Below are 25,016 nucleotides of genomic sequence, written 5' to 3' on the forward strand. Positions count from 1 at the left end.
GTGTGAAAGACACCAATTTTATTACACAGAAAAGCTTGCTATCTGCACTGTTATGTGGTAGTTTTTTGATTGATTCAGACCACTGGTCTGCCAATCAGACAAGACATTATTTTTACAACTAACTCTGAGATAGGAAATCACTTTCACCCAATCGAAATCCACTTTCACTTTCAAGACACACTTCTACCAGGCTGCAGATCAAGTAACATTTCATATGTTTGGCCAATTGGCATTTTTACATGCCCCTGAGCCTCAGCAAATCAATGGTGTTTGGGTCCATTGACAGATTGTGTACACTCTAAATAATTAATTACTACTAGACAGAAAGAGCAGGAATCCGCAAGAGAAACTTTTGGCTAACATTAATCCCTAAGTATTGGTGAGTATTGATGCCACATTGGGAACAAGAGTTAAGTGGATTTGTCTAGTGAGAAAAGGAAACAAAATATATTTCTTTTTTTTCTCCTCCCTAAAAAGTACAGAATTTGATCAGACAACTGCAGTAGATTTATGGTTCAAAAATATCTTCATTCTCATAAAATGAAATTGTTTTTACATTAACCAGACTGTTTCACTTGTTTTATTCAATTATTGTATGTTTATTTTATTGTTCAGTGAATAACCTTGAAAAACAAATTTTTGTGGCCCACAACAACATTCACTTTCACACTATCAAAGTTATAATTTAGTCATTCTCAGTTATTGTTCATTACACAGCTTACTGAGCTCTAAACCAGCAGAATGACATCATTTCACTTCAACAAAGATATATCCATCTAAATTATAAGTTTCTAATGACAGACTGACAGTCAGAAATATGATCTTAACATCTCAGGGAAGATTTTCTGCAGAAGATAGAAAAGATTATTTCACCTCAATCTAATGTCATAACATTTTGGTGTCCTGCAAAAATCTTGATCAGAGTGTAAAATGTGTGCACATGTGTACAAAGAGACATTTTTTTAAGGGTAGATGTTGGTTCAAAAGACTCCCCAAACTGAGGTGCATGAAAATGCAGCAGGTAAAAGAAAGGTACTTGCCACGTCTTATGTCAGTGTTTGCAGCAGGCGCGGCGGCGCAGGGGCAAAATCCAGAACACATGATCCTCAGGTCTTTACCTGTGAGGCAAGCCTGCTGCTCCAACTTACACTGCGAGAGAGGGAGGGCGAGAAAGGCACGAATGGAGATAAAATATTTATGAGGCTGACCGCAGGAAAGCGAGATTGTTCATTCAGACGAGACACTGCACTTAAAGGAACGGCAGCAAGAATGAGCTGTCATTTTCTGCTGTCTTCCTCATGCAAGGTCAAAATTAAAAAGTGCCCAGTAAATCAATAGAGTCCTGCCGGCGGATGGTCCACAGTGATGCTGTTCTAAAACAACGCCTCCCATTAATCATAAGGCCTCGCTCAGCCCGCTTCACATGTCTTCCTGTGAGCAGTGATGGACTGCCGCCTTGGTGCGCCCACGTACGTGTCAGCGTAGCAGGAAACTCCACTTGACTAGTCCTCATGTCATTATTTAAGGAGTTGACACAGCCGCCATCCCTTTTATCTTATATATATATATATGTGTGTGTGTGAGTGTGAGTGTGCATTTGTGTGTGTTTTCTTACCTCTGAAGCATAGTTGTGTCCATCGGAGCCACATACTGGTGAAGATGCAGCAACAGGGCAAGGCTTGCAGCTGCTTTCATGTAGCTCTTGCTGTCCTGACTGTTTAACTCTGAGGATGAGAGGACAAAAAAAAGATACTCTTTCTCGCAGTCACATCTGAAAAAAACAGTCTAGGTCAAAAGGTTACAAACCCTCCACGCTGTCTAGAATATGCACTGTTTGGGCTTTTAAATATCTGTTTCGGCCTTTCTTCTTCTAGAGTGGAAACTGTTTCTAAAAGTTACATTTGTAAATTTTCTCTTATTGAAACAGGATGACAATTATACAATGTATTCAATAGATAAATTTAACAATACTTGGTTAAATATCCCTAAGCAAGATGTGGAGAAACCACACACATTGTAGTTATCAACAAGTTTTAGGCAAACATTTTAATAAATTTCAGACCAGTTTTCTCAACACAAACCATGAAGCTCATTTAAATTTCAACCATTACCACTGCCAGTTAAATTAACCTCAGCACAATGCTGCCAACACCATGTTTGATGGAATAATGTTCTCAGTTTTCCTTTTTGGTTTATGCCTCCACACACTCTGCTAATATTAAATTTATTTCACTGTGCACAGTTTCTCCAGAATGTCCCAGTTTATGGTAAGCCTCAGGCTTAAAGGTTTTCGGGTTGTTCTCTACCAATTCTGATAAGAAGAATTGTCAAATATTAAATCAAAATTAATTTTTAAAAATCCCACTCTCATCAGAATTTCTATAATTGGAGGTTGCTGTTTTTTTTTTTACATTCCAAAAAAAAATTAATTTTAGCATAAAATGTGCAGATTTTTTTACATCTCTAACATTCAAAGCAAAAATAATGAATGAGGCTTTTTTGTGATTTGATGTGAGTGTCCTGATGGACAAACTGGTTCCATACGATGAACCAGCATCACGCAAAGTCAAAACACGACTGCCTGATTACATAACACTGCTTCATGATGCTATCCTATCAAGTCAGAGAATAAACTCCTTGCCAACAGAACTATTTACATTGCAGTTGTTGGTCTGATTGTTCTCCTGACTGCAACCAAATTCTTTTCGTGTTTAACTTGTTTCCTCAACTGTTTTTGCCAGTGAGAAATAATCCCACTCCACAAACCTCCAAGGCAGATATATTTCTTAGGAGTGTGAAATTAAATCAGATACAAGTGAGAAGAAAATTTTGTAATTTGTTTGAACAGGTCAAATATTCAACAGCTTGTCCTTTTTCTGGTTTTCATGACAGCCAACAAACCGAGAGTCCTCATGTTTAGCAGGTAGCAGCATCAGGCTCAGCTGCTATCGTCGCTGTCGTTTACTGGTGCTGCGATGATTTGGTGCAGCTACATTCTCGCTCATTACCCACCGTTCGACACACATTCCCCCCACACACACCCCTACCCTCTGCTCAGCAGCGAGTCTGTACATGATGCACTTTATTGAAAAAGATAAACGCCTGTCGCTGCAGATAGATTTCTCAGGTAGTAATAATTCACTCCATTAATTCGTTTCAGGCGGCAACACTGCTCATTTGCTTCTCAATCAAAGTGGGACAAATGAGCTCAGGGGAAGATAAATGCCTTTAAAAAGATGTCTACAACTGAACAGGAAAGATTCTTTGTGGAGAGAGAAACCTACATGCAGGTGCCGCAGTGCCGTGCAAAGGTTTAAATACAATCATCTTTAGCATAAACTTCCTATTGTCAATTTTGAGGGGATTAATTGTGGGCTGCATAGCAGAGGAGATGGTTCAATCTAATTTCAATCTAAATCATCCTTAGGTGTGAGAGTGTGTGTGCATGGTTGCTTGTCCTGTGTTGTCCTGTGACAGAACTAATGATCTGTCCAGGGTTGACCCCACTTCTTGCCCAATAGCTGCAGGAGAAAAGCACCAGCTCCCCAGCAACACTAGACTCTAGATAGTAGATGGAAGTTATATTTCCAAGGTGGAATCACTGATTTTTATTAATAAAATAAATATGTGAGTATAGAATGTATTGTGGATTTTTCTCTAAATCAAACTGTTTCAAAATTATATATGAACCCTGATATATCAGGATAAAATGTCCTGTTGTAGAAAACCCAAATACTTCTTTATAAAGCATTAAGAAGCTGCTGGAATGATTCTGACTTAAATATTTGGCTGCTCTTCTTGCCGGACTCATTTAAATCTGTTCATGTCTTGGCATGACTCAGCTTTCTAGCAGTGTTTATGAATTTTTAATGGGGTTGAGGTCAGTACCATTTATGAAACTTAATATCAGTGTGCATATTGATTGTAAAAGACAGTTTTTCTGGGAGTTTGGGATCATTGTTCTTTTGAGTTGTGGTATTTGGTAAGTTTTGCTTGTTCAAGCTCAATTTGTAGTTAGCGTGACAAGTTATAACATTTCCTCATGCAATGTCATGCATATCTCCAAATATTCTTCAATCCAGGAATATAAATCTACAGAAACAGAATGACCAAATCAAAACTCAGTGCTTTGTTCTTTTTTCCAGCACTGCATCTGTTTTGGCAATAGTTCTAAGAATAAATGGTTTATCATGTTTTTACAATATCACGGTTTCAGAAGATTTACTTTTTTTCCCCTCACAGTGTTTCTGAAGTTTCAGACTCTTTTAAACAGACACCAGAGACATTCTGCAGTTTTCTTAAGCTGTCCACCAAACCCAGCAGTATATGTACATTGTGCAATAGAATGGTTTATATATATTGTTTTGGTCTGTCACATATAATCCCAAGAAAACACACTGAAGTTTGTAGTTGTTACAATGTGGAGGATGTTATAAGAGGGGATTAATACTTTGGCAATGCACTACTTGTTGACTCAGATTATACATCATCTTTTGCAGACATAAACCGAGGCCCATTCTTATTCAAGGATTGAAACCTTTCGTACCTCTGCTCCAGTTTCTTGCGATTGATGCATGTGGCCCTCTGGTAGCCCTGAGCAACGCATACCTTATGCCGACTGCACTTCACATTCTGGCAGGGGTCCTTAGTGGTGTCGACAGCTGTGAATGCATAACAAAAATCAACATTTTAGATACAGAGTTGTCAGTCACAGCTAAAAAGTTTAAAATCTCTGTTTTTATCTTCAGAAAAGCAGAGACACGTTGTTGCTGTTTGTTCTTTTTGACAAGGAGCAAGTGTTCAGGGGAATGATTGAGAATCCGCAAAAAAAGGAGAGCTGCCATTTCTTCGTGCAGCATTATCAATTTATGTTTATTCAATACGCTGCCTGTAATAATCTTTCATTCTCACAAAACTATGTTTTATACAAGCAAGCAAATTGCAACGGAAATCAGAAATTGTGCGGTGAAAAATAATTCCAGCAGTGCTCACAAATGAGCCAATTGTCTGCAATGCCAAAAACATTGACGCCCGGTTGTCATTAGTGAGGCGGCACATCATCTGTAGCAACGCCTGCAGTCTCAGGCAGTTGTCTCTGACTGCAAGGAAACCTGACAGCACTGGTTGAGCATTTTCTCCTCTCGGCTTGCCACATCTCACTTCCCCCATGTCAACTCATCACTGTCTTTCCCCATCTTGCCTCCTCTCTCTCATACAGAAACAAACACTCCCATCTACGTCTCATGCATTCCCTTTTTTCTTCCCTACAGACTCCCACCCTCTCTTCTCCACATCTTTCTTCCCCCCCCCCTATCGCTTCAGAGAGTAAAGCGGTTCAATGCCAGCCTCTTTTCCACTGATAGACCGAGACGGAAATAGCACAGCATCCTCCACCTGCCTCAGCCAACGGTCAATGCCACTGGAAAGTGGATGTCGCACCTTCGCAGTCCATTTGTCGCCTCAGAAAACTCAGAGGCTCTAGATCAAATTAAAAGTGACTGGCAGTCGCTCAGAGAAATTTAAACTGTGAAATCCTGAGTCAGCTTCAAGCAGCTGTTTCATTCAACTTGGACATTAAACAAGTGGCGGAAAGCCAGATTTCTGCAGATCTGCTGTCTAGGTACCACCTTAAGGAGCTGGATAGAATGAAATTGAAAACCTTCTGAAGAACCCACGCATTATTTGAGGTAATAAGAAAATATAAATTGTTCATGGTGTTTTTGCATGATTACCTTTTGCCTAACCATGAGCGTTTGTTTGTCTTGTTCTTACACATGCTTCACTACATGGTACATTTTAACACTGACAAATGTTGCAGCAATTTTAAGCAAACTTCAAGACATAATTATGTAGATGCATTCAGAGAAAGTGCTTTTTATTCATCCTCTTTTAAACAAATGTGCAAAAATGTTCAGCCTAATTAGGAAATGTGGTCTTTTTTGAAAAACCCTTTTTGAAAAACCGTTCAAAAAGGGTTTTTCAAACCCCTTTTGAATGCATTATTTTCATTCCAGTTATCAATTTTTTCACTAATACTTCCAGACCACCTTTAATAGATGTATAAAAACTACATTTAGGTGACTATTAGCCTTTTAAAAGCTTTAATTAGAGATTTTTTTGTTAATCATGCAAGACTTAACCCAGAATTGGATTGCAAGTGTAGAATAAAAATAATCATTTTAATGCTTTGGGGGATGGCAGCTGATGAAATCCTTGTGTAATATATAGAGAAATGAGGTCTCAATTCTAGCTGAGTTCCAAAAAAACTTACTGTTGCTGAGTTCTTCTAACAAGAAAAAAAAAAAAAAAAAAAAATATATATATATATATATACATGGCAAAACTCTTCTGTGTGGAAGTTGTTACTGTGGGAAGTACCGAGGAGTATCACCTGTTTATTTTGCCTGGAACCTTTGAACAAAGGATGGGATTTAAGCAAATAACAGCAGGCTGAAGGCATTCATTCATTAGTTCTATTTCTCATGTAAAACACTGGATTATAAAATATTGGCAATCTTTCGGACATTTCAAAGTAAAGTATTTACATTCTGCAAAGCATACACACTTGATCTCCTCTCTATCTAATCTTATAGCTACTTCACAGTTCCACTAATTTAATAAACTGTCTTACGTAAAACATTTTTTTATTATTTATCTTGTTATATTGGACAAAGGTGAGTTATTTATCTTTGAAGTGATATTATGATATGGTGCAAATCCACATATTAGTGATCAAATAGCTGATTTACTTATTGCACCATTTGCTGAAAGAGCCTGCTAGTAGCACATTTATTAATTGTTTAAACTGGAATTCATCTAAAGCATCCAGTTCATCGGCTCCTGAGAAACATCACAGCTAATCCCAGTTAATCTACAGTCAAAAGAGGAACAATAAACAAATTTCATTGTACATATGAGCAAATTTGGCCCTTGGACTACCTGAATTAGCAGTCTTAAATGAAAACCCCATCAAACCTTACTCAAACCTCTCCAACATAAAATACTGCCAAATAAAACAAATCTATAAAACATTAAAATGGGGCTTTTTGTTAATTATTTGTTAGGTGAGTGGATCTATCCAGTCCTGTACAGGCAGACATCTAAACACAGCTGGCTGCTGAGTTATATCTTTAAGATGGGTTCCTACACATTGTTCATGTAAACATTCAAGACTTTTTCAGTCTTGTCAGTCCATTATTTTCTTTTTAAAATATACAATACAAAAGCTCATTATGAATTGATGGCAGATTTTATTCATAGAGCACAAGCTTTAAAAATGGAATCTTCGAAAAGGAAAAAAGAAATTGATACAGGTATTTTTGAGCTTTATGAGAAAACGACTATAAATTGTAATATTTTCAGCTTTAACTGTAGTGGACTGGGCTTATCGGGTAATATATATGTAGACGTGTGTATAATCAGAATATGTGTTGTAAAAGACTTTGTTGTACTTCATGATCTGAAGTAGGGGAAGCAGAGAATAAAACTGACCAAAGAATGAAACGCGTGATATCTGGTTATTCCGGTTTATATCTACCTAATGACACAAAATATTTCCAATGTTTCCAGAAAGATTTGAAGCAGCCTTTAATAATGCTGTCTGTTTATCTTTTCCGTCTTTTAGAGTCGTTTGGTATGCTCTCATGTGTGTCGAATGCAGCACTACGATGCTATAATACAGAGACAGATATTTTAGATGCATCCTGCTGTTTAAAATTTTATTTAGTGCTATTATGTTGTGGAAAATATGAGTCAGAAGCTTTAAAGAGGTAAATTTTTTCATTTGCAGTTTCACTGCAGGGCATTTATCTTTTCAACTGTGTAGAAAATTGCATCTAAATGATCATAGATAATAAGTATAAAATGCACTTTTTGCCCAGGTTAATCCTAAATCCCTTATTTTTTTTGTTTAGTTGATTGGGACATAACACTTTCTCCTAACAGGCATATTTGATGAACTCTGACTTCACTTTTTTTGTCATAACTCCTCACAATTTTGCAGTTTGTTCTTGTGAAAAAAAGTTATTACAGATGGTTTTTATTATTATTATTACAGTGAAGCTACTCATGTTTATAGTGATGAGTAGCTTCACATTATAAACATAATTTATGTATTCTTATTCCACATGGAAAAATTTAACTCAAAGTCAGACAGATTTTATCTAATCTCACAAACTGCTTTAATAAGAAATCCTTGCAGCTGATCCACTGTTTGGCCACACGTTTTTGAAAGCAAAGTTCCCTTTCGGAAGCAATTAGGCCTGGGTCTGGCTTTCAAAGTTGTAAAATTTAAAATTCACTGAAATAGATTGTACCAGCCTGACAAATGACTGATTTCAAAGTATGTTTAATGATCTGAAACATTTAAGTGTCAAAAAAGATATTAAATCTACAAAGGAGTCAATACTTTTTACTAGCACTAGAACACTGCATCCATTTTCTCTCATGATAATAATGCTTATAGTCCATCTGCTTTTGCATTTCATATTTCTTTCTGACATGTTTCTCTATCAGAATCCCCAAATATCAACATGGCACCTGGACTCATCAGTGGACCCATTCAACTTCCATTTGTTTTCCATTTACTAAATGGAGAACATTTAGCAAATGGAGTAACGTTTGGTCACTCATTGTGCTTCTAAAATATTAAAGTCTAAGGAAGACAGGCCCATTAGACTGTCAGCTCATGAGATATGTTCTCCGATTTGTGAAAGTTATAGAAACTAGAGCAGAACATTTTTGCTAAAATATTCAAAAAGCAAAAGAAGTAAAATTGGTTCACACAAAAGATGTCAGGGTCAAGAATGGCAGCTCGTCTGTTAAGTCAAAGCATCAGGCTTTTGGAGCATTCCTTAAATGCAATCTGTTGAGCTGATGTCTCAATCAGCTCACTTGAAAGGCAGCCAGAGGCTGAAATTTTCTGATGTGTCTTTTGTTGCAGGTCTGCTACTACACCTTATAGGAGTCTTTCCTGTCTTGGGAAATTTGCAAAGAAGACGTCTTTGATCAATTAGATCTGCAGAATTAGTCCCAGAGGGAGCTGTGATGGGGGATGAAATCAATCGTATTCAAATGAACACCACCCACACTCCAGCAAGCAAGGCATTTTTATTTATTTTTTTACAGGATTACACAAGTTATTCCTCTTGTTGTTTTGAGAGATGAGTGGAAAAAATTCCATCTTAAGGCAGCGCGAGTGGGGTGTTAAGTCAGACCCCACCACTCCAGCACTCCCCATTCAGCAGAGTCTTACTGAAAAGGGTTTGCTAATTAGCTGCAATGTGAGCAGCACACATAAAGGTGTGCGTGTTTGGGTGTGTGTGTGTGAAATGATTGATGACACAGTTTATGATTCTGACCTTTCAAAGAATGAGCTCAAAGCTGGACGGAGAGTAAAACTGAACAGTTGTATAAGCAAAGCAACCACCCAACATCTTACCTGAAGCTAAACTGGAAACATTGCAGCTGAAACCAGCAACATGGATACATGTGTGAAATGTTTGTTTTTTTTTCAGACTGCATAACATGGAATTTGAACATGATCATCACTTTGTGATGTCTTCTTTTAGAAATCACCTTTTGTTAATTTCCATAGCAAAGCTCATTAAACTGGTTCTTTAACTATGTTAATGGATGTACTAAGTTTCAGCCTCATAATTGGTCAAAATCGGCTCTGAAAAACAAATTAATTCCTCCTTTGTGAAAAATCTTGGATACAAATGGTAAAGAAGCAATCAGATTCTACATGACTCTGGATGTTTATGAATATTTATGTATTGATCATGCATATTTGAGCTTATGGTGCAGATAGTGTGATGGTGACGTTGAAATGTTGAGATGAAATCCTTGAAACATTTATTGCAGATTAATCCAGAATGGTTGGAGTGGTGAGGATGTGCTGACCTCCCAGGAGTCCTGATCCCTGATCTCAACCTCATTAAACTCTCTAAAGATCAGCTTTGACATTCTGTTCAAACCAGAAAAATATAGGTATGAAAATATAGGTTGTGAAATAGCTAAAAAGATTTGAAGCAAAATATTTTAGTTATTGATTTATTTTAGCCATTTCTGACATTGATATGTTGGAAGTAGGAAGCAATCCTTGAGGGCAATCTTCTGCTTAGGAAAGTCAGATCCATTAGACCCAGCAGAGCATAAATATTCCTGGACAGTAGTGGATCAGAAAACATTTTACATAACACACTGTAGCTGCTGATTTGACGTCAAAGGTCTATAGATTTATCTAACATCTATGCATCCATCGGGCATTTTTTTTTCTAAATGCTTTATATTATTATTATTATTATTATTATTATTATTATTATTATTATTATTATTATTATTGTTATTATTATTATTATTATTTGGTGATTAAGTTGACTGTGTAACAACTTTTTATATTACATTTTGTCTGAAATCTTCATTTAAGCAACATCATTGAAATCTATTAATTTTGCATAATATTTACATTTTGTATTTTGCATTTTGCAATTAAATCTTTGCGCATAAATACTGATGTTTTTCAGAAATATCTTAAGTAAATTCAGATTTGCTGAAAACTTCCAAAATGTAACCATTTGTTTCATTGGTACACTTCAAGTAGCAATTCAAACCAGAAGAAAAGGAACGCTAATGAGGTTTGGAGGTGATTGAAATGTCATTCACCTGGAGAATAATTTCTTTTTTCTGCATATGAAGTTCCTTAAGTGTCTTTAAAAGACTATTTGTGAAAGTAGGAAATCTGTGAAAATTTATCTGTGAGTAAATTTTCTAAATGCCCAAGGTAAATAATATATATATATATTTTTTTCTGGTTGCTAAACTTCACATTCACATGTTCTCTGTTCCTCCTCCGCAGCTGAATTTCGAAAGGTGAGATTTTCTTTTTCTCAGCATGGAACCGACCCCTGTGGATGAAAATGAAGCCTGGTGGGAGTTCTGACTTGAGCTCTCAGCAACAAAAGCAATTATAGCTGGCTTTTTTCTTACTAATGGATCCAACTGAAGGCACAACCTCTACTTTTCTGAATCACAGTTGTGTTCTCACCCTCAACAAAGCTCAGACACCATAGCCAAGTGCTCCAATCCAGCTGTCTGACCTCAGCAAGTACTAAAAGAAGTCAATGCTGTCATAATAGGTGCCATGCCACTTTATTTCCCAGAAATTATGCATAATGGCAAGATATTTTACTTTTGCTTTTTTTATATAACATAATTGTCTTAATAATAGTGTATATTATTGTAAAATGCTTTTTACAGTCTCTGTAAAAGAACACGTCAAATGCCCTTTAAGAGCAAATAAAGAACTTATTTTTGCTACTCACTTTCGTCAGAGCCGGTGGTCTCCTCGGCATTTCTGATGTAGTCGTCCTGTAAAACAAAAATATTTGCATTATTCGATTTAATTATTTATGCCAGAAAGAAACAACAAGGAAGTTCATTCAAGCAATAATAGAAATACAGAAAAGCATACATAATTAAAGAATATATAAGAAGTGAGCCATATGCTACAAATAACATTCAGAGCTGACTTCATTTGCTGAAGTTATTATGCAGAAGGGAGTTTGCATGTTTCCCACTGAATGTGTAGGTTTTCTCAAGTGGATGGATGTTTAAAACGCTGTATGTGGCTGAAAACTAACATGTTAGATACGCAGTCCTCACCTTGAAGGATGACGGTATCATACTGCAAAGGTTTACCTCACAACAGTATGGTAGACCCGAAATGACTGTGGTGAAGTTACAAAGGAACATATATTCAGGCATTCAAATGGCCTATTTAAAGTCCAAACCTAAATTAAATTGAGATCTCCAGCTCTCCTAAATGGGTTTGTGCCATTTTGCTCTTACAAAGTAATGTCTTTGGGGTGGAGCTGAACATAAATGCCTGCTATCCTTGTCAGATTTCTTTTTAAAGAAGTCTTGAAAACCATACATTTTTGAGGAAGGCTGGGGGAATGGACACTAGAAAAGAAAACTAATAAAACCTTGCCTGTTATTGTCCATAATGATACAACGACAGAAGCTGCGGCTGGAGCAACAAACCTAAGCAAACTTTCTAAGCTGAGTTTCCTCCTGGTGTTTTAGTATTGACTTGACATGAAGCTACAACTAATCGTACCCTAGTGTGCAGTGGAGTAGGCAAAGCTGGTCTTATATGCAAACAAGCAGCTTTTAACAGACACAGGATGTTGTTCCCTTCCAAACTACATCCCGCTATCATGCAACTGCCTTGGATTTCAATGGGAAGGAAGATAATCTATAATATATTAACTCAGGAGGACAAACGTCATACTTTACAGCTTGAATTTACAAAAAATTGACAATAATTTGTCATTTCCTACTATTTTTCTGCTACGTCTATGGAGTAAGACTCAAATAAAACAAACGTAAAAAGGTTCAGTTGTTATACACCTTTGCAAGTATGTCTTGTGTTGACTAACATGTTGAAGCACTTCCCTTCTTGACTACTTGACTTGGCAACATGTCAGAGAATAGAAACTGAGCAAACATGAGGGATCTTGAGGATCTTTAGCAAGAGGTTTGTTTATATTCCCTGGTAAAGAATGAAGATCTAAACACATTTTGAATAATGCAGTCATAGTTTCTAAGCTAAAGTAATCTTCACAAAGCCAGGCTCTGAACTTTAAATACATCACCACTCCTGCTCCGTGTACAGGGAATATTTGCTAAGGGAATATTTGCAAACGAACACATTTTTTTAAGTTGTCCCTGAAGGCGTTGTGCCGGAATGAAATTCTGTTTCCCCCATTTTCATCCACTCTGACCCATTTCTCCTTCTGTCAGGACAGCGAGGATCAACTGCTTACTATTTGGCACAAGTCCTAGCAAGGACCCAGAGGATCAGGTCTGATCATTTTAGCTCAGACTTTTTCTGGTGAGGGGATACGGAGACTGAGCTCTCAAGTCAAGCTGAACAAGAACACCCAGTAGGCAGCTCCAAATACCGTGAACAGAGTGAGAGATAAAAAGAATATGCTTTGAGTTTTTACCTTTTTTTTCATCCCTGATATTACAGTTTCCATCTTAGAAAGAATACATTCTTATTCATGAGTTGTGTTTCGTATTATTTCATCATTAGTGAAGCATCTGTGAGTTCGACTTTGGCTGTAAGTTTTTTTAGCTGTTTGTGTTTTGCATCTTAATGCGCCTAACTCTGGATGTGTTTGTGTTGCAGCTGAATTGGAGTCAAAGGCTGCACTCCACTGCGGCAGAAATATATGCTGTATTATATTGATTTGGGTGTGTGTTTGTGCTTTAAAAAGAATTATCTCTCACCCATCAGGCAGCCTGCGAGACGTGACTGAACAAACACATACCGTGCCCTGCAATCGTATTTATCTTTGAACTTTTTTTATTTATTTTCTTTTACATTTGTTGTGGTACATTCATAAACGTCAATGGTTTTTATTGGATTTTGTGTGATAGACCAACACAAAGCAATGCATAATTGTGGAGATGAAGGAAAGTGATGCAGAATTTTTATGAATTATGAAAATCTGAAAACTCTGATGTGTGTATATTCAGCAGAACTGCTTCAGTACTTCATGTAACCTTTTTTTTTTTTTTTTTTCAACAATTCCAGCAACTGGAATTGTTGAAAACCAGCTTGGCGCATCTATTTATTAAAAAAAAACCCTGTTCATTCATCTTTATGAAACAGATGGGATGTAGAATATCTGTGGACATTAATTTTAAAACACAGATTCTCAGCTACATTTTGGACTGGACTTTTCCAATGCCACTCTATGAACGCTATCCTTTATCTTAATCAGTTAATTGTAGCTTTGGTTGTGTAGGGTTGTTGTCTTGAGTGTCTTGGATATTGTTTAGTGGCATTAAAGTAAAGACGGATATTTGCACACATTTGTAAAAATGTAAAAACCATGTCAACATTTTCCTTCCACTTCTCACTTACTCCCTTTGGTGGTAGTTTGTCAATTTAAATTGTAAAAAGAAAAAATATTTTAAAAATACATTGACGTTTATGAGAAAAAGTTCTAGACGTATTAATACATTTGCAAGGCACTGAACAGTACAACGCGAAACAAAGCACAAGGAGAGACTAACCTCAACTTCCTGTGGCAGAAACCAGCAGCGTGGAGGGAATGGAAAAAGAAAAAAAATATATCATGTTAGAATTTATGACAGATTTATTGTTGCTACTGTTCAGCATGTAAAGAGCCATTTGGCCACAGCAGGAGTTAAGCTGTCAGACCACAACACACTGATTGCAAATACATGTAGTCTCCAGGGATTGTACAAGACATTCACAGGGGATTATTTGAACCTATTAACTGAAAATGATCAGCTGCCACTTCTATTAGCTGGCAGCTGATCAAGAGTGGACTCCATTCTCTGTCTGTGATTGGATCCCAGAAGGTAACAGTCTAACCCAGCTCAGAAGTTGTGTTTTAGCTGTAACTACTGTAAGCTTCGTGAGAACACAGGGATGAATGGACAGGAATCTTTAAATTCAATGGGAAGCTGGGATGTTTTTTCTATCGTAGCGGCAAGAACAGACTAAACAAAGAATTGACGACAGAGAGATGTAGCTTCTTTAAAGGATAACCTTGAGTCAACATATCAGTGACGGTTTCCCTTTTATCCCATTTCACCTCCCTGGCTTCAGTCCAAGGGCATTACACATCAATACCCACCTCAGCCTTTCCTTGTGTGTTTTATCCTCCAGAAAAGCAGTGTATTTAAGAGAAACACAAGATTGTATGGTTTGCTTCATTAAACTACACTATAAAACATCACATTCTATGACATATATGCACTAATACATGGTGAAAGTGTAAGTTATAACTGATTCCTTTTCTATCTCATTCAGATTGATTAAGTCTTTGACAGACTGATTAACGTGTAAGAGCTTTTGGTTTTTCAATAAGTGACTTGTATTCTTTGCAAAGGAAACTGATCACTTTTGAAAGAGTTAGCTCAGCATCATCCAAATAAAGAACAACATTGTCCACATAGAGGGTAATTTTATGCTCTACTCTGTTACAGTCTTGAGATTTGGAATTGTGTGGCTCTGTAAACAGCATGAATAAGAGTAGAGAACAAATGCAACTTTGCCTCAAGCCATAAAATAAAGAGCTTGGGTATGTCATTGATTCTGATTCTACATAAGGAGTTATTGTAAACTTTGAGGTCTGCTGCTGCTACTAATTACTAATTTAACAAGTCAGAAGGGTTTTTTTTGTTTGTTTGTTTGCTTTGAATCAATACTTGACATTTTGTTTCCAAAGTTTCTTTATTTGGTGGTAACTTTGAGGAGGGAACTGATGAAGCAGGGCAGTCTGCTCCGGGGTTTATTTTTAGCTGTTTTTCACTGCTTTATTTGTTTTACTACTGCTCTGGATTCACAAACACAATGGAAACACACTCTTCAAGTCAAGCATGTGAGAGCGATTTATTCTATTTTCTTTTTTACAACTGCAATAAATAAAGCAGTTGCAGTGAAGCGACCAAAAAGGTATAAAAATATACACAAATTATGTATTTGTATATTATAGTTATATATGTACAGTTACCTGCCATTTTTATTGCCTTGCCTCCCTTCTCTTTTCTTTAGTCATGCATGGCGTCTTCCTCACTTTTCTTTGTTTTGGCTTAAATGTGCTTTCTACATTTAATCTGACATAAAGTTTCCTGAAACATAATGTATTTATAATTTGCAAAAGTCAAAATATCATACAGAAAAGCTCACTGTCAGACTTGCATCTTGACATTGACATTAATAATAAAAGCTCAAATACTGAAATTTCCCATGAACATAACTTTATAGAGCACTGGCAATAATGGAATATTACAGCAATAAGGCAGAGAATAAGACTACATCAAAGATGCTCAACCCTTACATCAGATGTACTTAGTTAATTAGCTGCATGGATTTTGCAGTTGCCTGCACTGAAATAAGACCAAGAAAGGGTTTAAATGCAGAGGTCCTTTTCTTTTGTCAGCAGCAGTGTGACAGCAAGGACGGAGGCTGTGAGTAGTCCTTCACCAAGGTTAAGAGTTAATGCTGTCCCCATGAATCCCAGGGAGGCAGCTGCAAGAGTTCCTCGACAACAGCTAAGGAGGGAGGGGAAAGATCAGGGAGCAACGGAGGGGGAATGATATTCATGCTGGAGGTCCCCCGAGCTGATTCATATCATACATACCACCTCTCCTGCCATTTGTCAACAAGGCTGTAACGCAAGCCGGTGTAAAACAGAGTCAGGAGCCTAATGGAGCTTGACTATCCAGATGCTGCGACTGCTCCTCCTGGACTGCTTGCCGGCATTAGGCTGACAACGTTTGGCCGCAAGCCTGACTGCACTCCTCTGAGTTAACGTCTAGCTCACCTTGCCAGGGCCTTGTCTGCTGGAGACATAAATACCACTAAAAACCCCTCAACCTGCCAGCCGCAAACCTCAGCCAGTGCTGCAGCACAAAAAAAAAAAAAAAAAAAAACATTCTAATCACGAGCACTGACATCAAAAATGTTTATGCACATTGGATCCCAGCTCAGCATGATTGCAGCAGGGCTGCTCCTAAACCGTTTAACTGCATGTCTGTCTCATTGAAAGATATGAAGTTCAATGCCGTTTGTAATGGGATTTGGCTCGCAGTGCTCCAGTTACTCACTGTGACACACTGGATTTGGTTCCATATAATAATGTCTAAAATAATGACATCTATTTTACAAGTTCTTTAAGCTGACAGAATGTTTCTGCAAGCCCAGAGATTAGCTCTGGACCATTTGACAGTATAATAAACTACTGAACAAAGAGAATCTGTCATAAGTTGCCAAAAAGCATCAAAAATAACATCAGGCCATATAAACCAATATTTTCAAAGGCAAAATGAAGAAAGACATAAACTTCAAAGCTCAAAATAAACGAAAAAGTAATGACATAATGGAAAATAGACAATGTTATGTTTTGAAGCGATATAATTCTTCCAGAATTCCATGAAATGCAGAAAAGAAAAGCTAAACAGCTTTGATAGACATTTCATGTTTCTTTATAAACATATAATAATTTTATACAGAAGTGATATGACTTGTTTTTGCGAGGCTCAATAAAATGTTTAAATGAAGCATCAGATTTAGCAAAAACAGCTCCAACAATTCAAAAGATTAAAACAAAAATTATCCAGAATTTCACGTGCCTGCATCTTCTGATCATTTTCTTTTCATTTAAACTTCAAGCCGACATAACTACTGGCACCAGGAACTATGGGAGCCTGGATGAGAATGTAGGCTGTAAGTGTCTGAAATCATAACGCTGATTCTTTGGTATATTTCCTGCAACTGTCCCATGAACCAATTCAATCAGTTACACAAAGGTAGAGAAACTTTTCAGAAGAAATCCCGCACTCTCTGTGCAATAACAGCTTGCTCCTCTGCAATATTCCTTATAGATTTTCTGAGGCCAATATTTGCCATGAGAACATCTCTTAAGCTGCCGGATATGAGATGGAGGTTAAATGATGATCTGGACATTTTGCATCCCCCCAGTAGTTGTCATTTATCCAGCTTCTTGAAGTCATTTAGTCTGCCGGTGACTGGATAAACACAGGCTGATGGATAGACCAGTGTTCTGGGTCATGTCTGTAATGAAAGAAAAGAACCAGCAGAGGCTTTTTCTCCACTGATTGCTCCACTCTGTGCTTGGGTTGTGTCATACAATTGGATCGCTGATGTGCATCAGACTGTTTGACTGGCAGAACAATGTCAGCTCATCATTTCGCTCAGCCGTGATTTGCACTGTAATGTGTTTTGCCTGATTAATGCAGCTGAATTAGTTGTGTACCCCCAGTCGTACTTTGAATTGCTGCAAAGGGCACACTGTTCGAATGCTGTCTTAAATCCATCTTTTCTGTAGTTACTGTGGAACAGCGGGAGTGCATCTTCGCTTTGCCGTGCCATTATGTCTGTGATTCAGCATGCTGGGGTCTGAGTGGTGGAGGTAATATCTGGTTCTGTTTGTGACTTGCAGGCTCGGAAAATCGCAGAGAACTTGGCAAACAGAAGTAGGCGCAGACCAACCACAGATTCAAACAATCGTAAATGCATTGCAGAGTTTTTGAAATGACGCTGCTCACTGTTTTAATCTGAACCATTTACATTTTCACATTCTATGACACTGCAACACAAAAAATGTATTCAGCGTTGTACAAAATTGTGAAGTAGGAAAAATAATGTGCCGTTTGTGAATATTTTTGAAAGTAAATAACCTCCCACTACAATTAAACCAATGGTTTTGAGTTAGGTTTGAGAAGTCACGCACAGCTAATGACACCTAAATCTGTGTTTGTTGCCATTTTTCTTTGCAAAAAGGGTCAACCCAAGTCTGACTCAAAGTAAATGAGTCAGACTCATAGATTTTACTGGGAAAATCTACTATGTGAAAATGCTTTGATTCAAATCATTCAAATGCACGTCTGGCTGTTTGTTTATCGCTGTTCTGCCAGTGGATCCTGAACCTACACCCCAGACTCAAGTCAAGAACAGCTTTTCTTCTTGACTGCCATCTTCACATCAACTCGCAGGAGGACGTCCCTGTCCCTGCTGAGGGAAAGTATATTCACAGCATGATGCTGCAACCATCCTGGACACACATAGTGTTTTTCATTTTTGGAGATATAGTTCAGTTTTGGGCTCATCTGACCAGAGCAGCTTCTTTATCTATTTGAGTCCTTTACATTGCTTGTGGAAAATGAAAAAGTGGACTTTTACAATTTTCTTTTCTCCAACAGATGTCCCAACATCTCTGCAGCTCCTCCAGAGTTACCAAAAAACAGTTAATAGGGAAATGTTTAAAGATTTTTTTTTTTTTTTTTACCTCAACCTGTTTTAGCTGCATCGCAATTTTATCTCTGACGTACCTATCTATCATGTTTCTTGGTCTTCAAGATGTTATTTGTTCAATCATCCTCTTTAACAAACCTTTGAGCCTTCACAGAACAGTTTTATTTATACTGATACAAACTTCTAAAGGCAACTTGTTGCAGTAGATTTTACAGTTATTATGGTTATATATTCAAAGTAAAGGGGATTAATATAAATGGACACTTCAGAATTTCATGCATTAAAAAATAATATTTTCCTGTCACTTTGCAGATATATAATACAATGTATTTGTCAGTCATGTAGTTTGGATAAAAGATGGAAGTTTGTGGTTGCAATGATTGTGATACTTTTCCAAGACACTGATATAAAAAAAGCAATTGTTTTTTCACTTAAAGAAGAAACAGAAACCACAGCAACAACTTTAGATGTGCTTACACATCATAGCTTTTGCACTACAGATAATGTGACAGTTGTAAAAGTTCTGATGCAGCAGCGGCAGACTGGCTCTGTGGTTGAATTGTGTTGTTTTTAAGATAACTGTGTACCACAGATATAAAGTCAGAGATTTTCCCATCACATTTCAAAGACAGCAGATGAAGCCCACAGAGAAATATGGCGTAGTCTCAGTTGCAACAAATACCCGAGTATTATAGAATTAAGTTGCTGCTGAGCAACACAGAGCTGGATAAAATTGATCATCTGTGCTGGACCGCTCGGGGGTTTGCAGGCAAAGGACACATGTTGTTTCACAAGGTAAGACGCCTGCCTGCAATGCAGTGCAGTGCAAGCACAATCAGCAGTCATATCTGCACAGTGAAGGGCATGTCTTTTTAGTCGAGCAACAACGTGGCCAGCTGCAAAAGCATGCATCCATCCAAAACATTTGCTAAAATGCAGAAAACTCTAAGGCTGGCTGAGTTTCTGCAAAGAAATGCAGCTAGGTAAATTAAATTCTGGTGAAGCACAAGATGCTTCATGCCCAGGCTACATAAAAAAGGCTGGAAACAACAATACTTTCTTCATAAAAGGAGATTCCATCATCTAATAACGGCAGATTTCAAGACGTTGCGTCACAAAAAAAAATACTATAACATGCTTTTCTCAGGAGTCCTTGAGCTGCAGTCTCATATCACAGATGAAGTGATCAAACGGCAGCCCAGTTCACTTTGCTGCTGCAAGCTTCACAGCCAAATTGAGGGCTGGATACTCAGCGAGATGCAGTAATTGGAGAACATAGCGGTGCAGGAAAAAAATGGATTCAGTCGGATCACACTGCTGAGCAAAGCAGAACCCTGGAACAACAGAGTCTCTGCAGCATCTTATTGCTTCCTCCCCCACAATCCATTTGCAAAACAAAGAGGCAGAAAGAGAGGAGGCGAGACTCCAGGTTGAGCTCTACACAGATACCCCAGGGACCTCTGAGCTTATGCTCAACTGTCTTTAACATGCCGAACCTCAGTGCTTCTGCATACAGTGTTAGAAGAAGAGCCTCCAAGAAGACTAACACAAAATCTGGCAAGTGGGCTATTTTCGCTTTGTAGGAACTCGACTCATCAGTATTGATTTGCAAACAGGCACAAAAAAGTTCTCAGCATACACAAACAGTTGAATGAACTTAAATCATGTTTGGTCTTGACACTGACCTCACTCAGAGGATTTTCAATCAATATTGAATGTGGCGACAAGAGGCTGGGAAAATAAAATCTGCTTCACTAAATTTGAACAAACAGACTTTTTCGCCTGAAGGAAGAAAAACAAACTTTGTAAGTTTCACATTTCAAACTGAACACAAACCATTCCCATTGTCTAAAAGATCCATCCATCCATTCAGCCAGCCAGAATAGGTACTGCTTTGTATTAAGAATTATCAGATCAATACCATGCATATTTTCACAAACTGAATATTGCCTTTATTCTTTTGTAATATATATATATATATTTAAATCTTTATTTACATTTACATTCATTGCAAGCAAAGAAGAACCGGAGTACAAACTTGGAGAATAAAGCTAAATTTCTGATCTTGACATATAAGGATCTCTGCCTATAAAGTCATTGTGAACTTTTGTATTAATTTTTTAAACTTGGTTGAAAAGTACTAGCAGTCCTGCAAATTTGCATCCGAAAAAGTTTGGAATTTCGTCATGGAAAATGTGTAAAAAGTTTGTCTACGGTGCAACTGTGCAGTCATAATTACTGCACTCATTAGTATTGTCAACATGCATGTTATGGAACACTACAGCCATTTATCAATCCTTGTAATCACGGGTTCAGTTGTTAAGAGGCCTATTTGAACAAATGTGCAAGCTGTTTAAACATGTCCGCTGGCTGACAGGTCCACTGCAGCCCCTTTCAAACTGTCAGACAGAAGTTAAAACATCAGCAGCTCAGTTAAAAGAACATTTTGATGAGAAGCGGACCATTTGAATTGGCACCGGGTTCTGAATGAGGGTCCTCACAGGGCCATCTAAGTTGTATATGTTAGCCGGCTGATTACATTTAATTCTGCGCGCCTGCCATAGCAATGAGGACAAATTGGGTTGTTGTGGCTGCTGATAATGCTAATCTCCTGCAGCGGCGGGGGGAAATTACAGTAAAACACGGATGCACACTGAGATGCCACATTATGGCTCCAGGAAAGGCTCCATCATGGAGAAATGAGATTCTTGTGGGTTATTTCAGCTGAGGGGGAAAAAAAACTATTAACACTTTAACTCTGCTCTGTATCCTCATCATAAGAGCTGCATGATTAAGGTCATTCTGATCTCTCTTTGTAGTCTGTATCCATTCCCCTGTCAGCTCAGCAAACTACAAGTTTCTCTGAGATAGACACAAACAAATACATCCTCCAAACGCCTAACATACTTGTACGCTGACAGGATCAGAGTCCTTTCTATGTGTCCTTGACACCTCCTTGCATTGCACAGTTAATACAAAGAGGGACTTCCTTGCATTGCACAGTTAATACAAAGAGGGACTTCCATACGCAGCTCTGGGGCAGACAAGCCCCTGTTGTCCGGAGAGAGCACACAGAAGACGGTGAGCGAGTCTGTTTCTCCCCAGGCAAGAGCATGTCCTCAGCTTTTGTAGCTGCCTGGCCTAATTGTAAGGTACCTGTCATCCTGTTTCAACAGTGAGTGATTTGTGGCCTAGAGCACAAAATGTATCAATGCCAGGTTGAACCCAAGCACCTTATATTATTATATCTATTTTTACACAGAACAAGTCATAAAGCTGCGCCGCTTAGATTAGCTGTTCACTTAGTGCAGCTCCACCCCTGACAGTTCATGGCAATAATGGCGACAGCAAAACAACATACATCAAAAATACTACACCACCCAAGGCAAACATGATTATATGTAGGACAACCTTGCTCTGCAGACTCAATACAAATCCACCTGGCTAATGTATAAACAGCTATGTTTGCAGGCTGTCTTCCAGGTTTAATCATCTCCACTGAGATAATCGCTCCCATTCACTAACTCTCTCTGTGCAGAGCTTTTGTAGCATGCAAAGCTATAGCTGTAGTGTTTGCCTACTGATGTGTAAACTACATTTATCCATTCTATTTGTGACTGATGACAAAAAAGGTCACTGCAGTCATCTGATCATAATTTCATTGTGCTTAAAAGACACATATATGTCAAGGGAGCAAAAATATGGCTTCATATATTTATGTTTCTTTTGTCTGAACAGATATGTGCTTTATTTTATGCTAACTGGCTGATAAAACATATTACTGTTAGCGCACAAATGGTAAATGTACTCACTGGAACAGCTTTAAAGCAATTCCTGGACAAAGCTATTTTAAGTGGAAGGAAAATGGCTCATGGTTTTCAAAAAAAGATTTGAAAGATTTGAACAATTTTCAGCATCCATACATCAAAACCCCTAAATAAAATCTCATGCAAACAATTGCCTTCAGAAGTTTAATTCGTTAATAACTCAACCTCCGCATAATGAGGTCTCAGTATAAATTCAGCTGTTCTGTATAGATCAGAAAAAAATATCCAAAGCTTTGAACATCTCACAGAGCGCTCATCTAATCCATCATTTGAAAATTGAACCGTTTGACCCCTTCACTATGGCTCTTTCAAAAGCAAAGTAGAAATATTTTTAAACATAAACATATTAATTAAGAAAGAGCAGTTTCAACAGTTCTTATCAGTGTTTTAAGAAGAAATATCCTTTTTTTGATCCACAGAGGGAAAAAGTGGCAGACAATCGCAAGATGTAGATTCACACAAAGATAGAAATAAAATGTAAAAAACAGGACTAAGAATAATAAGAATTGCACAGTTTGGAAAATTTGTAACAAAGTATTATGCTGTTATTAAAAATAGCATACTAGTCAAAAAAAACGTATCCAATTGTGTAAAAAGTGTCTGTGCCGACACATCCAAACCCAGCAGACTATTTACCAGAAGTGAAAATAAAACTGTGCAAACAGAGATGTGCAAATAACAGCAGAAATGTTATTTGAAATGAGAAAAAACTGTGCAAATAAGAGAAATATAAAAACCTACTGCGATTGTTGGGAGCAGTGATGGTTATAAACTGTTGCTAGGAGTAAGCACTTCTAAAACAGAAGAGCTCCAATGGTACGAGGCCTTTAAGAGCAGTTTGGTTTTTTTTCTCTCTTTTTGCTCAAATTATGTCCTTTTTATTTCTAAGTGGGCTATCCCTCGTTTTTTTATTTTCCATATTTATGCAAAAGGCTCACCAACATGGCCTTTCAGGAAACTTAGTAAAAATTTGAAATTTTGAAATTTTGAAAACTAAAATAATTTTTTGTTTAATTACATTTTAATTAAACAGATTGCAATTTTTTATTTCAATTAAATTAAAATTAAAAATTTTCACCTTTGCAAAAAATGTACCTCTTTTGCAGAGCTAGTAAGGGACACATTGCCAAAGGATTGGAAGCAGCTCTAACCTAAAAATATATAGATATAGTTTAAAAATGTCTTCATCTTCCTCTGGTTTTACAACTATACACTACTTAGTTTTGATCTGCCACATACAATCTTAAAATGTCAAATTGAAGTTTGTGTTTTTTTTATGACAAAATCTGGATAAGTTGAACGGTGTTTGAATACTTTCACAAAGCATCGAGTGGGTCAGACAACACTTTTTAAATGTGCACAAATTCCATATAATACCAGAGTTTACTGCTCAAAAGCTTCAAAAAGTTGCAAGCTATCTCCATCTGCCTTTATATTTCATTTTCCATTAGAGTAGTGTTGAGCAATATAGTTTTTTGGCTCTCTGAAGAATCTTCTCTTTATTAATCTACACTTTAACTGCTTCTTCACAGATTTTTGACTCCGTTTCTGAACCTTTTCTGAATTAAATTTAATCTTGGCAGCATCCGTACATCTACAACAGAACAAAGAATCAATTTTAAATTGCATTGTTAGACAAACTGTTGCTTTCAGCCTGTGGTAAAGACCCAATTTGTTCCTATTTCCATCTATGAAACCTATGAAAAACACTAAAGATAACACAGCCTGACAGATAGAAAATTGTATTTAGCACCAACAAGATGAATTCTAAATAGCTGTAAGCTAAAAACTTGGCATACGCTACAGAAAATGCTCAGCCCTCTGGTCCTGTGTCTGTTATCTTAATTGGATTTCTGTCATCTTTTTGAAATACTTCACTTATAGATGCTGCTCATCTAACGGTTTGACATTTTTGCAATGTACTGTAGGTGCAATTAAATACTTCTAACAACCTAAAATGCAAAGCTGAATATTTTATAGTGTGATTTAAAATAACTGCCATTTTCATCTTCATGCCAACTGTTTTCAAATCATGAGACAAATTTGACAAACAGAAAAAGATAATCTGATTAAATAAGAAAATCTGTTGGTAATGATGATTTCATTTATTAACAGAAACAAGCAGTCTAAGTCAATCTGTCTCTATGTAAAGAAGTTAAATCCTCCTAAAGCTAATTACAGGCTGTACCTCCCCTGGCAGCAACAACTGCTATCAAGCATTTGCATAGACTGGCAATGATTTATGGGGTAGCTGTGGATGAATTATGGCCCAGTCCTCTTTGAAGATTTGTTTTAAATCAGGCCTTTCTAAGGTCACACCAGAGAATCTGCATCAGAATGCAGTAGATATAATAATTTGTGCATGC

The 25,016-nt window shown here is 37.3% G+C and overlaps 1 protein-coding gene across 1 annotated transcript in view; it reads right to left on the bottom strand.

Annotated features, from left to right (window-relative positions):
* LOC129368240 (testican-2-like) overlaps positions 1–25,016 on the bottom strand; it is a 40,466-nt gene that overhangs the window by 6,363 nt on the left and 9,087 nt on the right. The window contains exons 2-5 of the mRNA XM_055043143.1: positions 11,325–11,370; positions 4,547–4,661; positions 1,616–1,724; positions 1,041–1,149 (exon numbers count right to left, since the gene is read on the bottom strand). Of these exons, the coding sequence (XP_054899118.1) occupies positions 1,041–1,149; positions 1,616–1,724; positions 4,547–4,661; positions 11,325–11,370 (379 nt within the window). The remainder of the gene's footprint in view (positions 1–1,040; positions 1,150–1,615; positions 1,725–4,546; positions 4,662–11,324; positions 11,371–25,016) is intronic.

This window comes from Poeciliopsis prolifica, unplaced genomic scaffold (genome assembly GCF_027474105.1).
Source record: "Poeciliopsis prolifica strain line A6 unplaced genomic scaffold, Auburn_PproV2 SCAFFOLD018, whole genome shotgun sequence".
NCBI classification, from domain to species: Eukaryota; Metazoa; Chordata; class Actinopteri; order Cyprinodontiformes; family Poeciliidae; genus Poeciliopsis; species Poeciliopsis prolifica.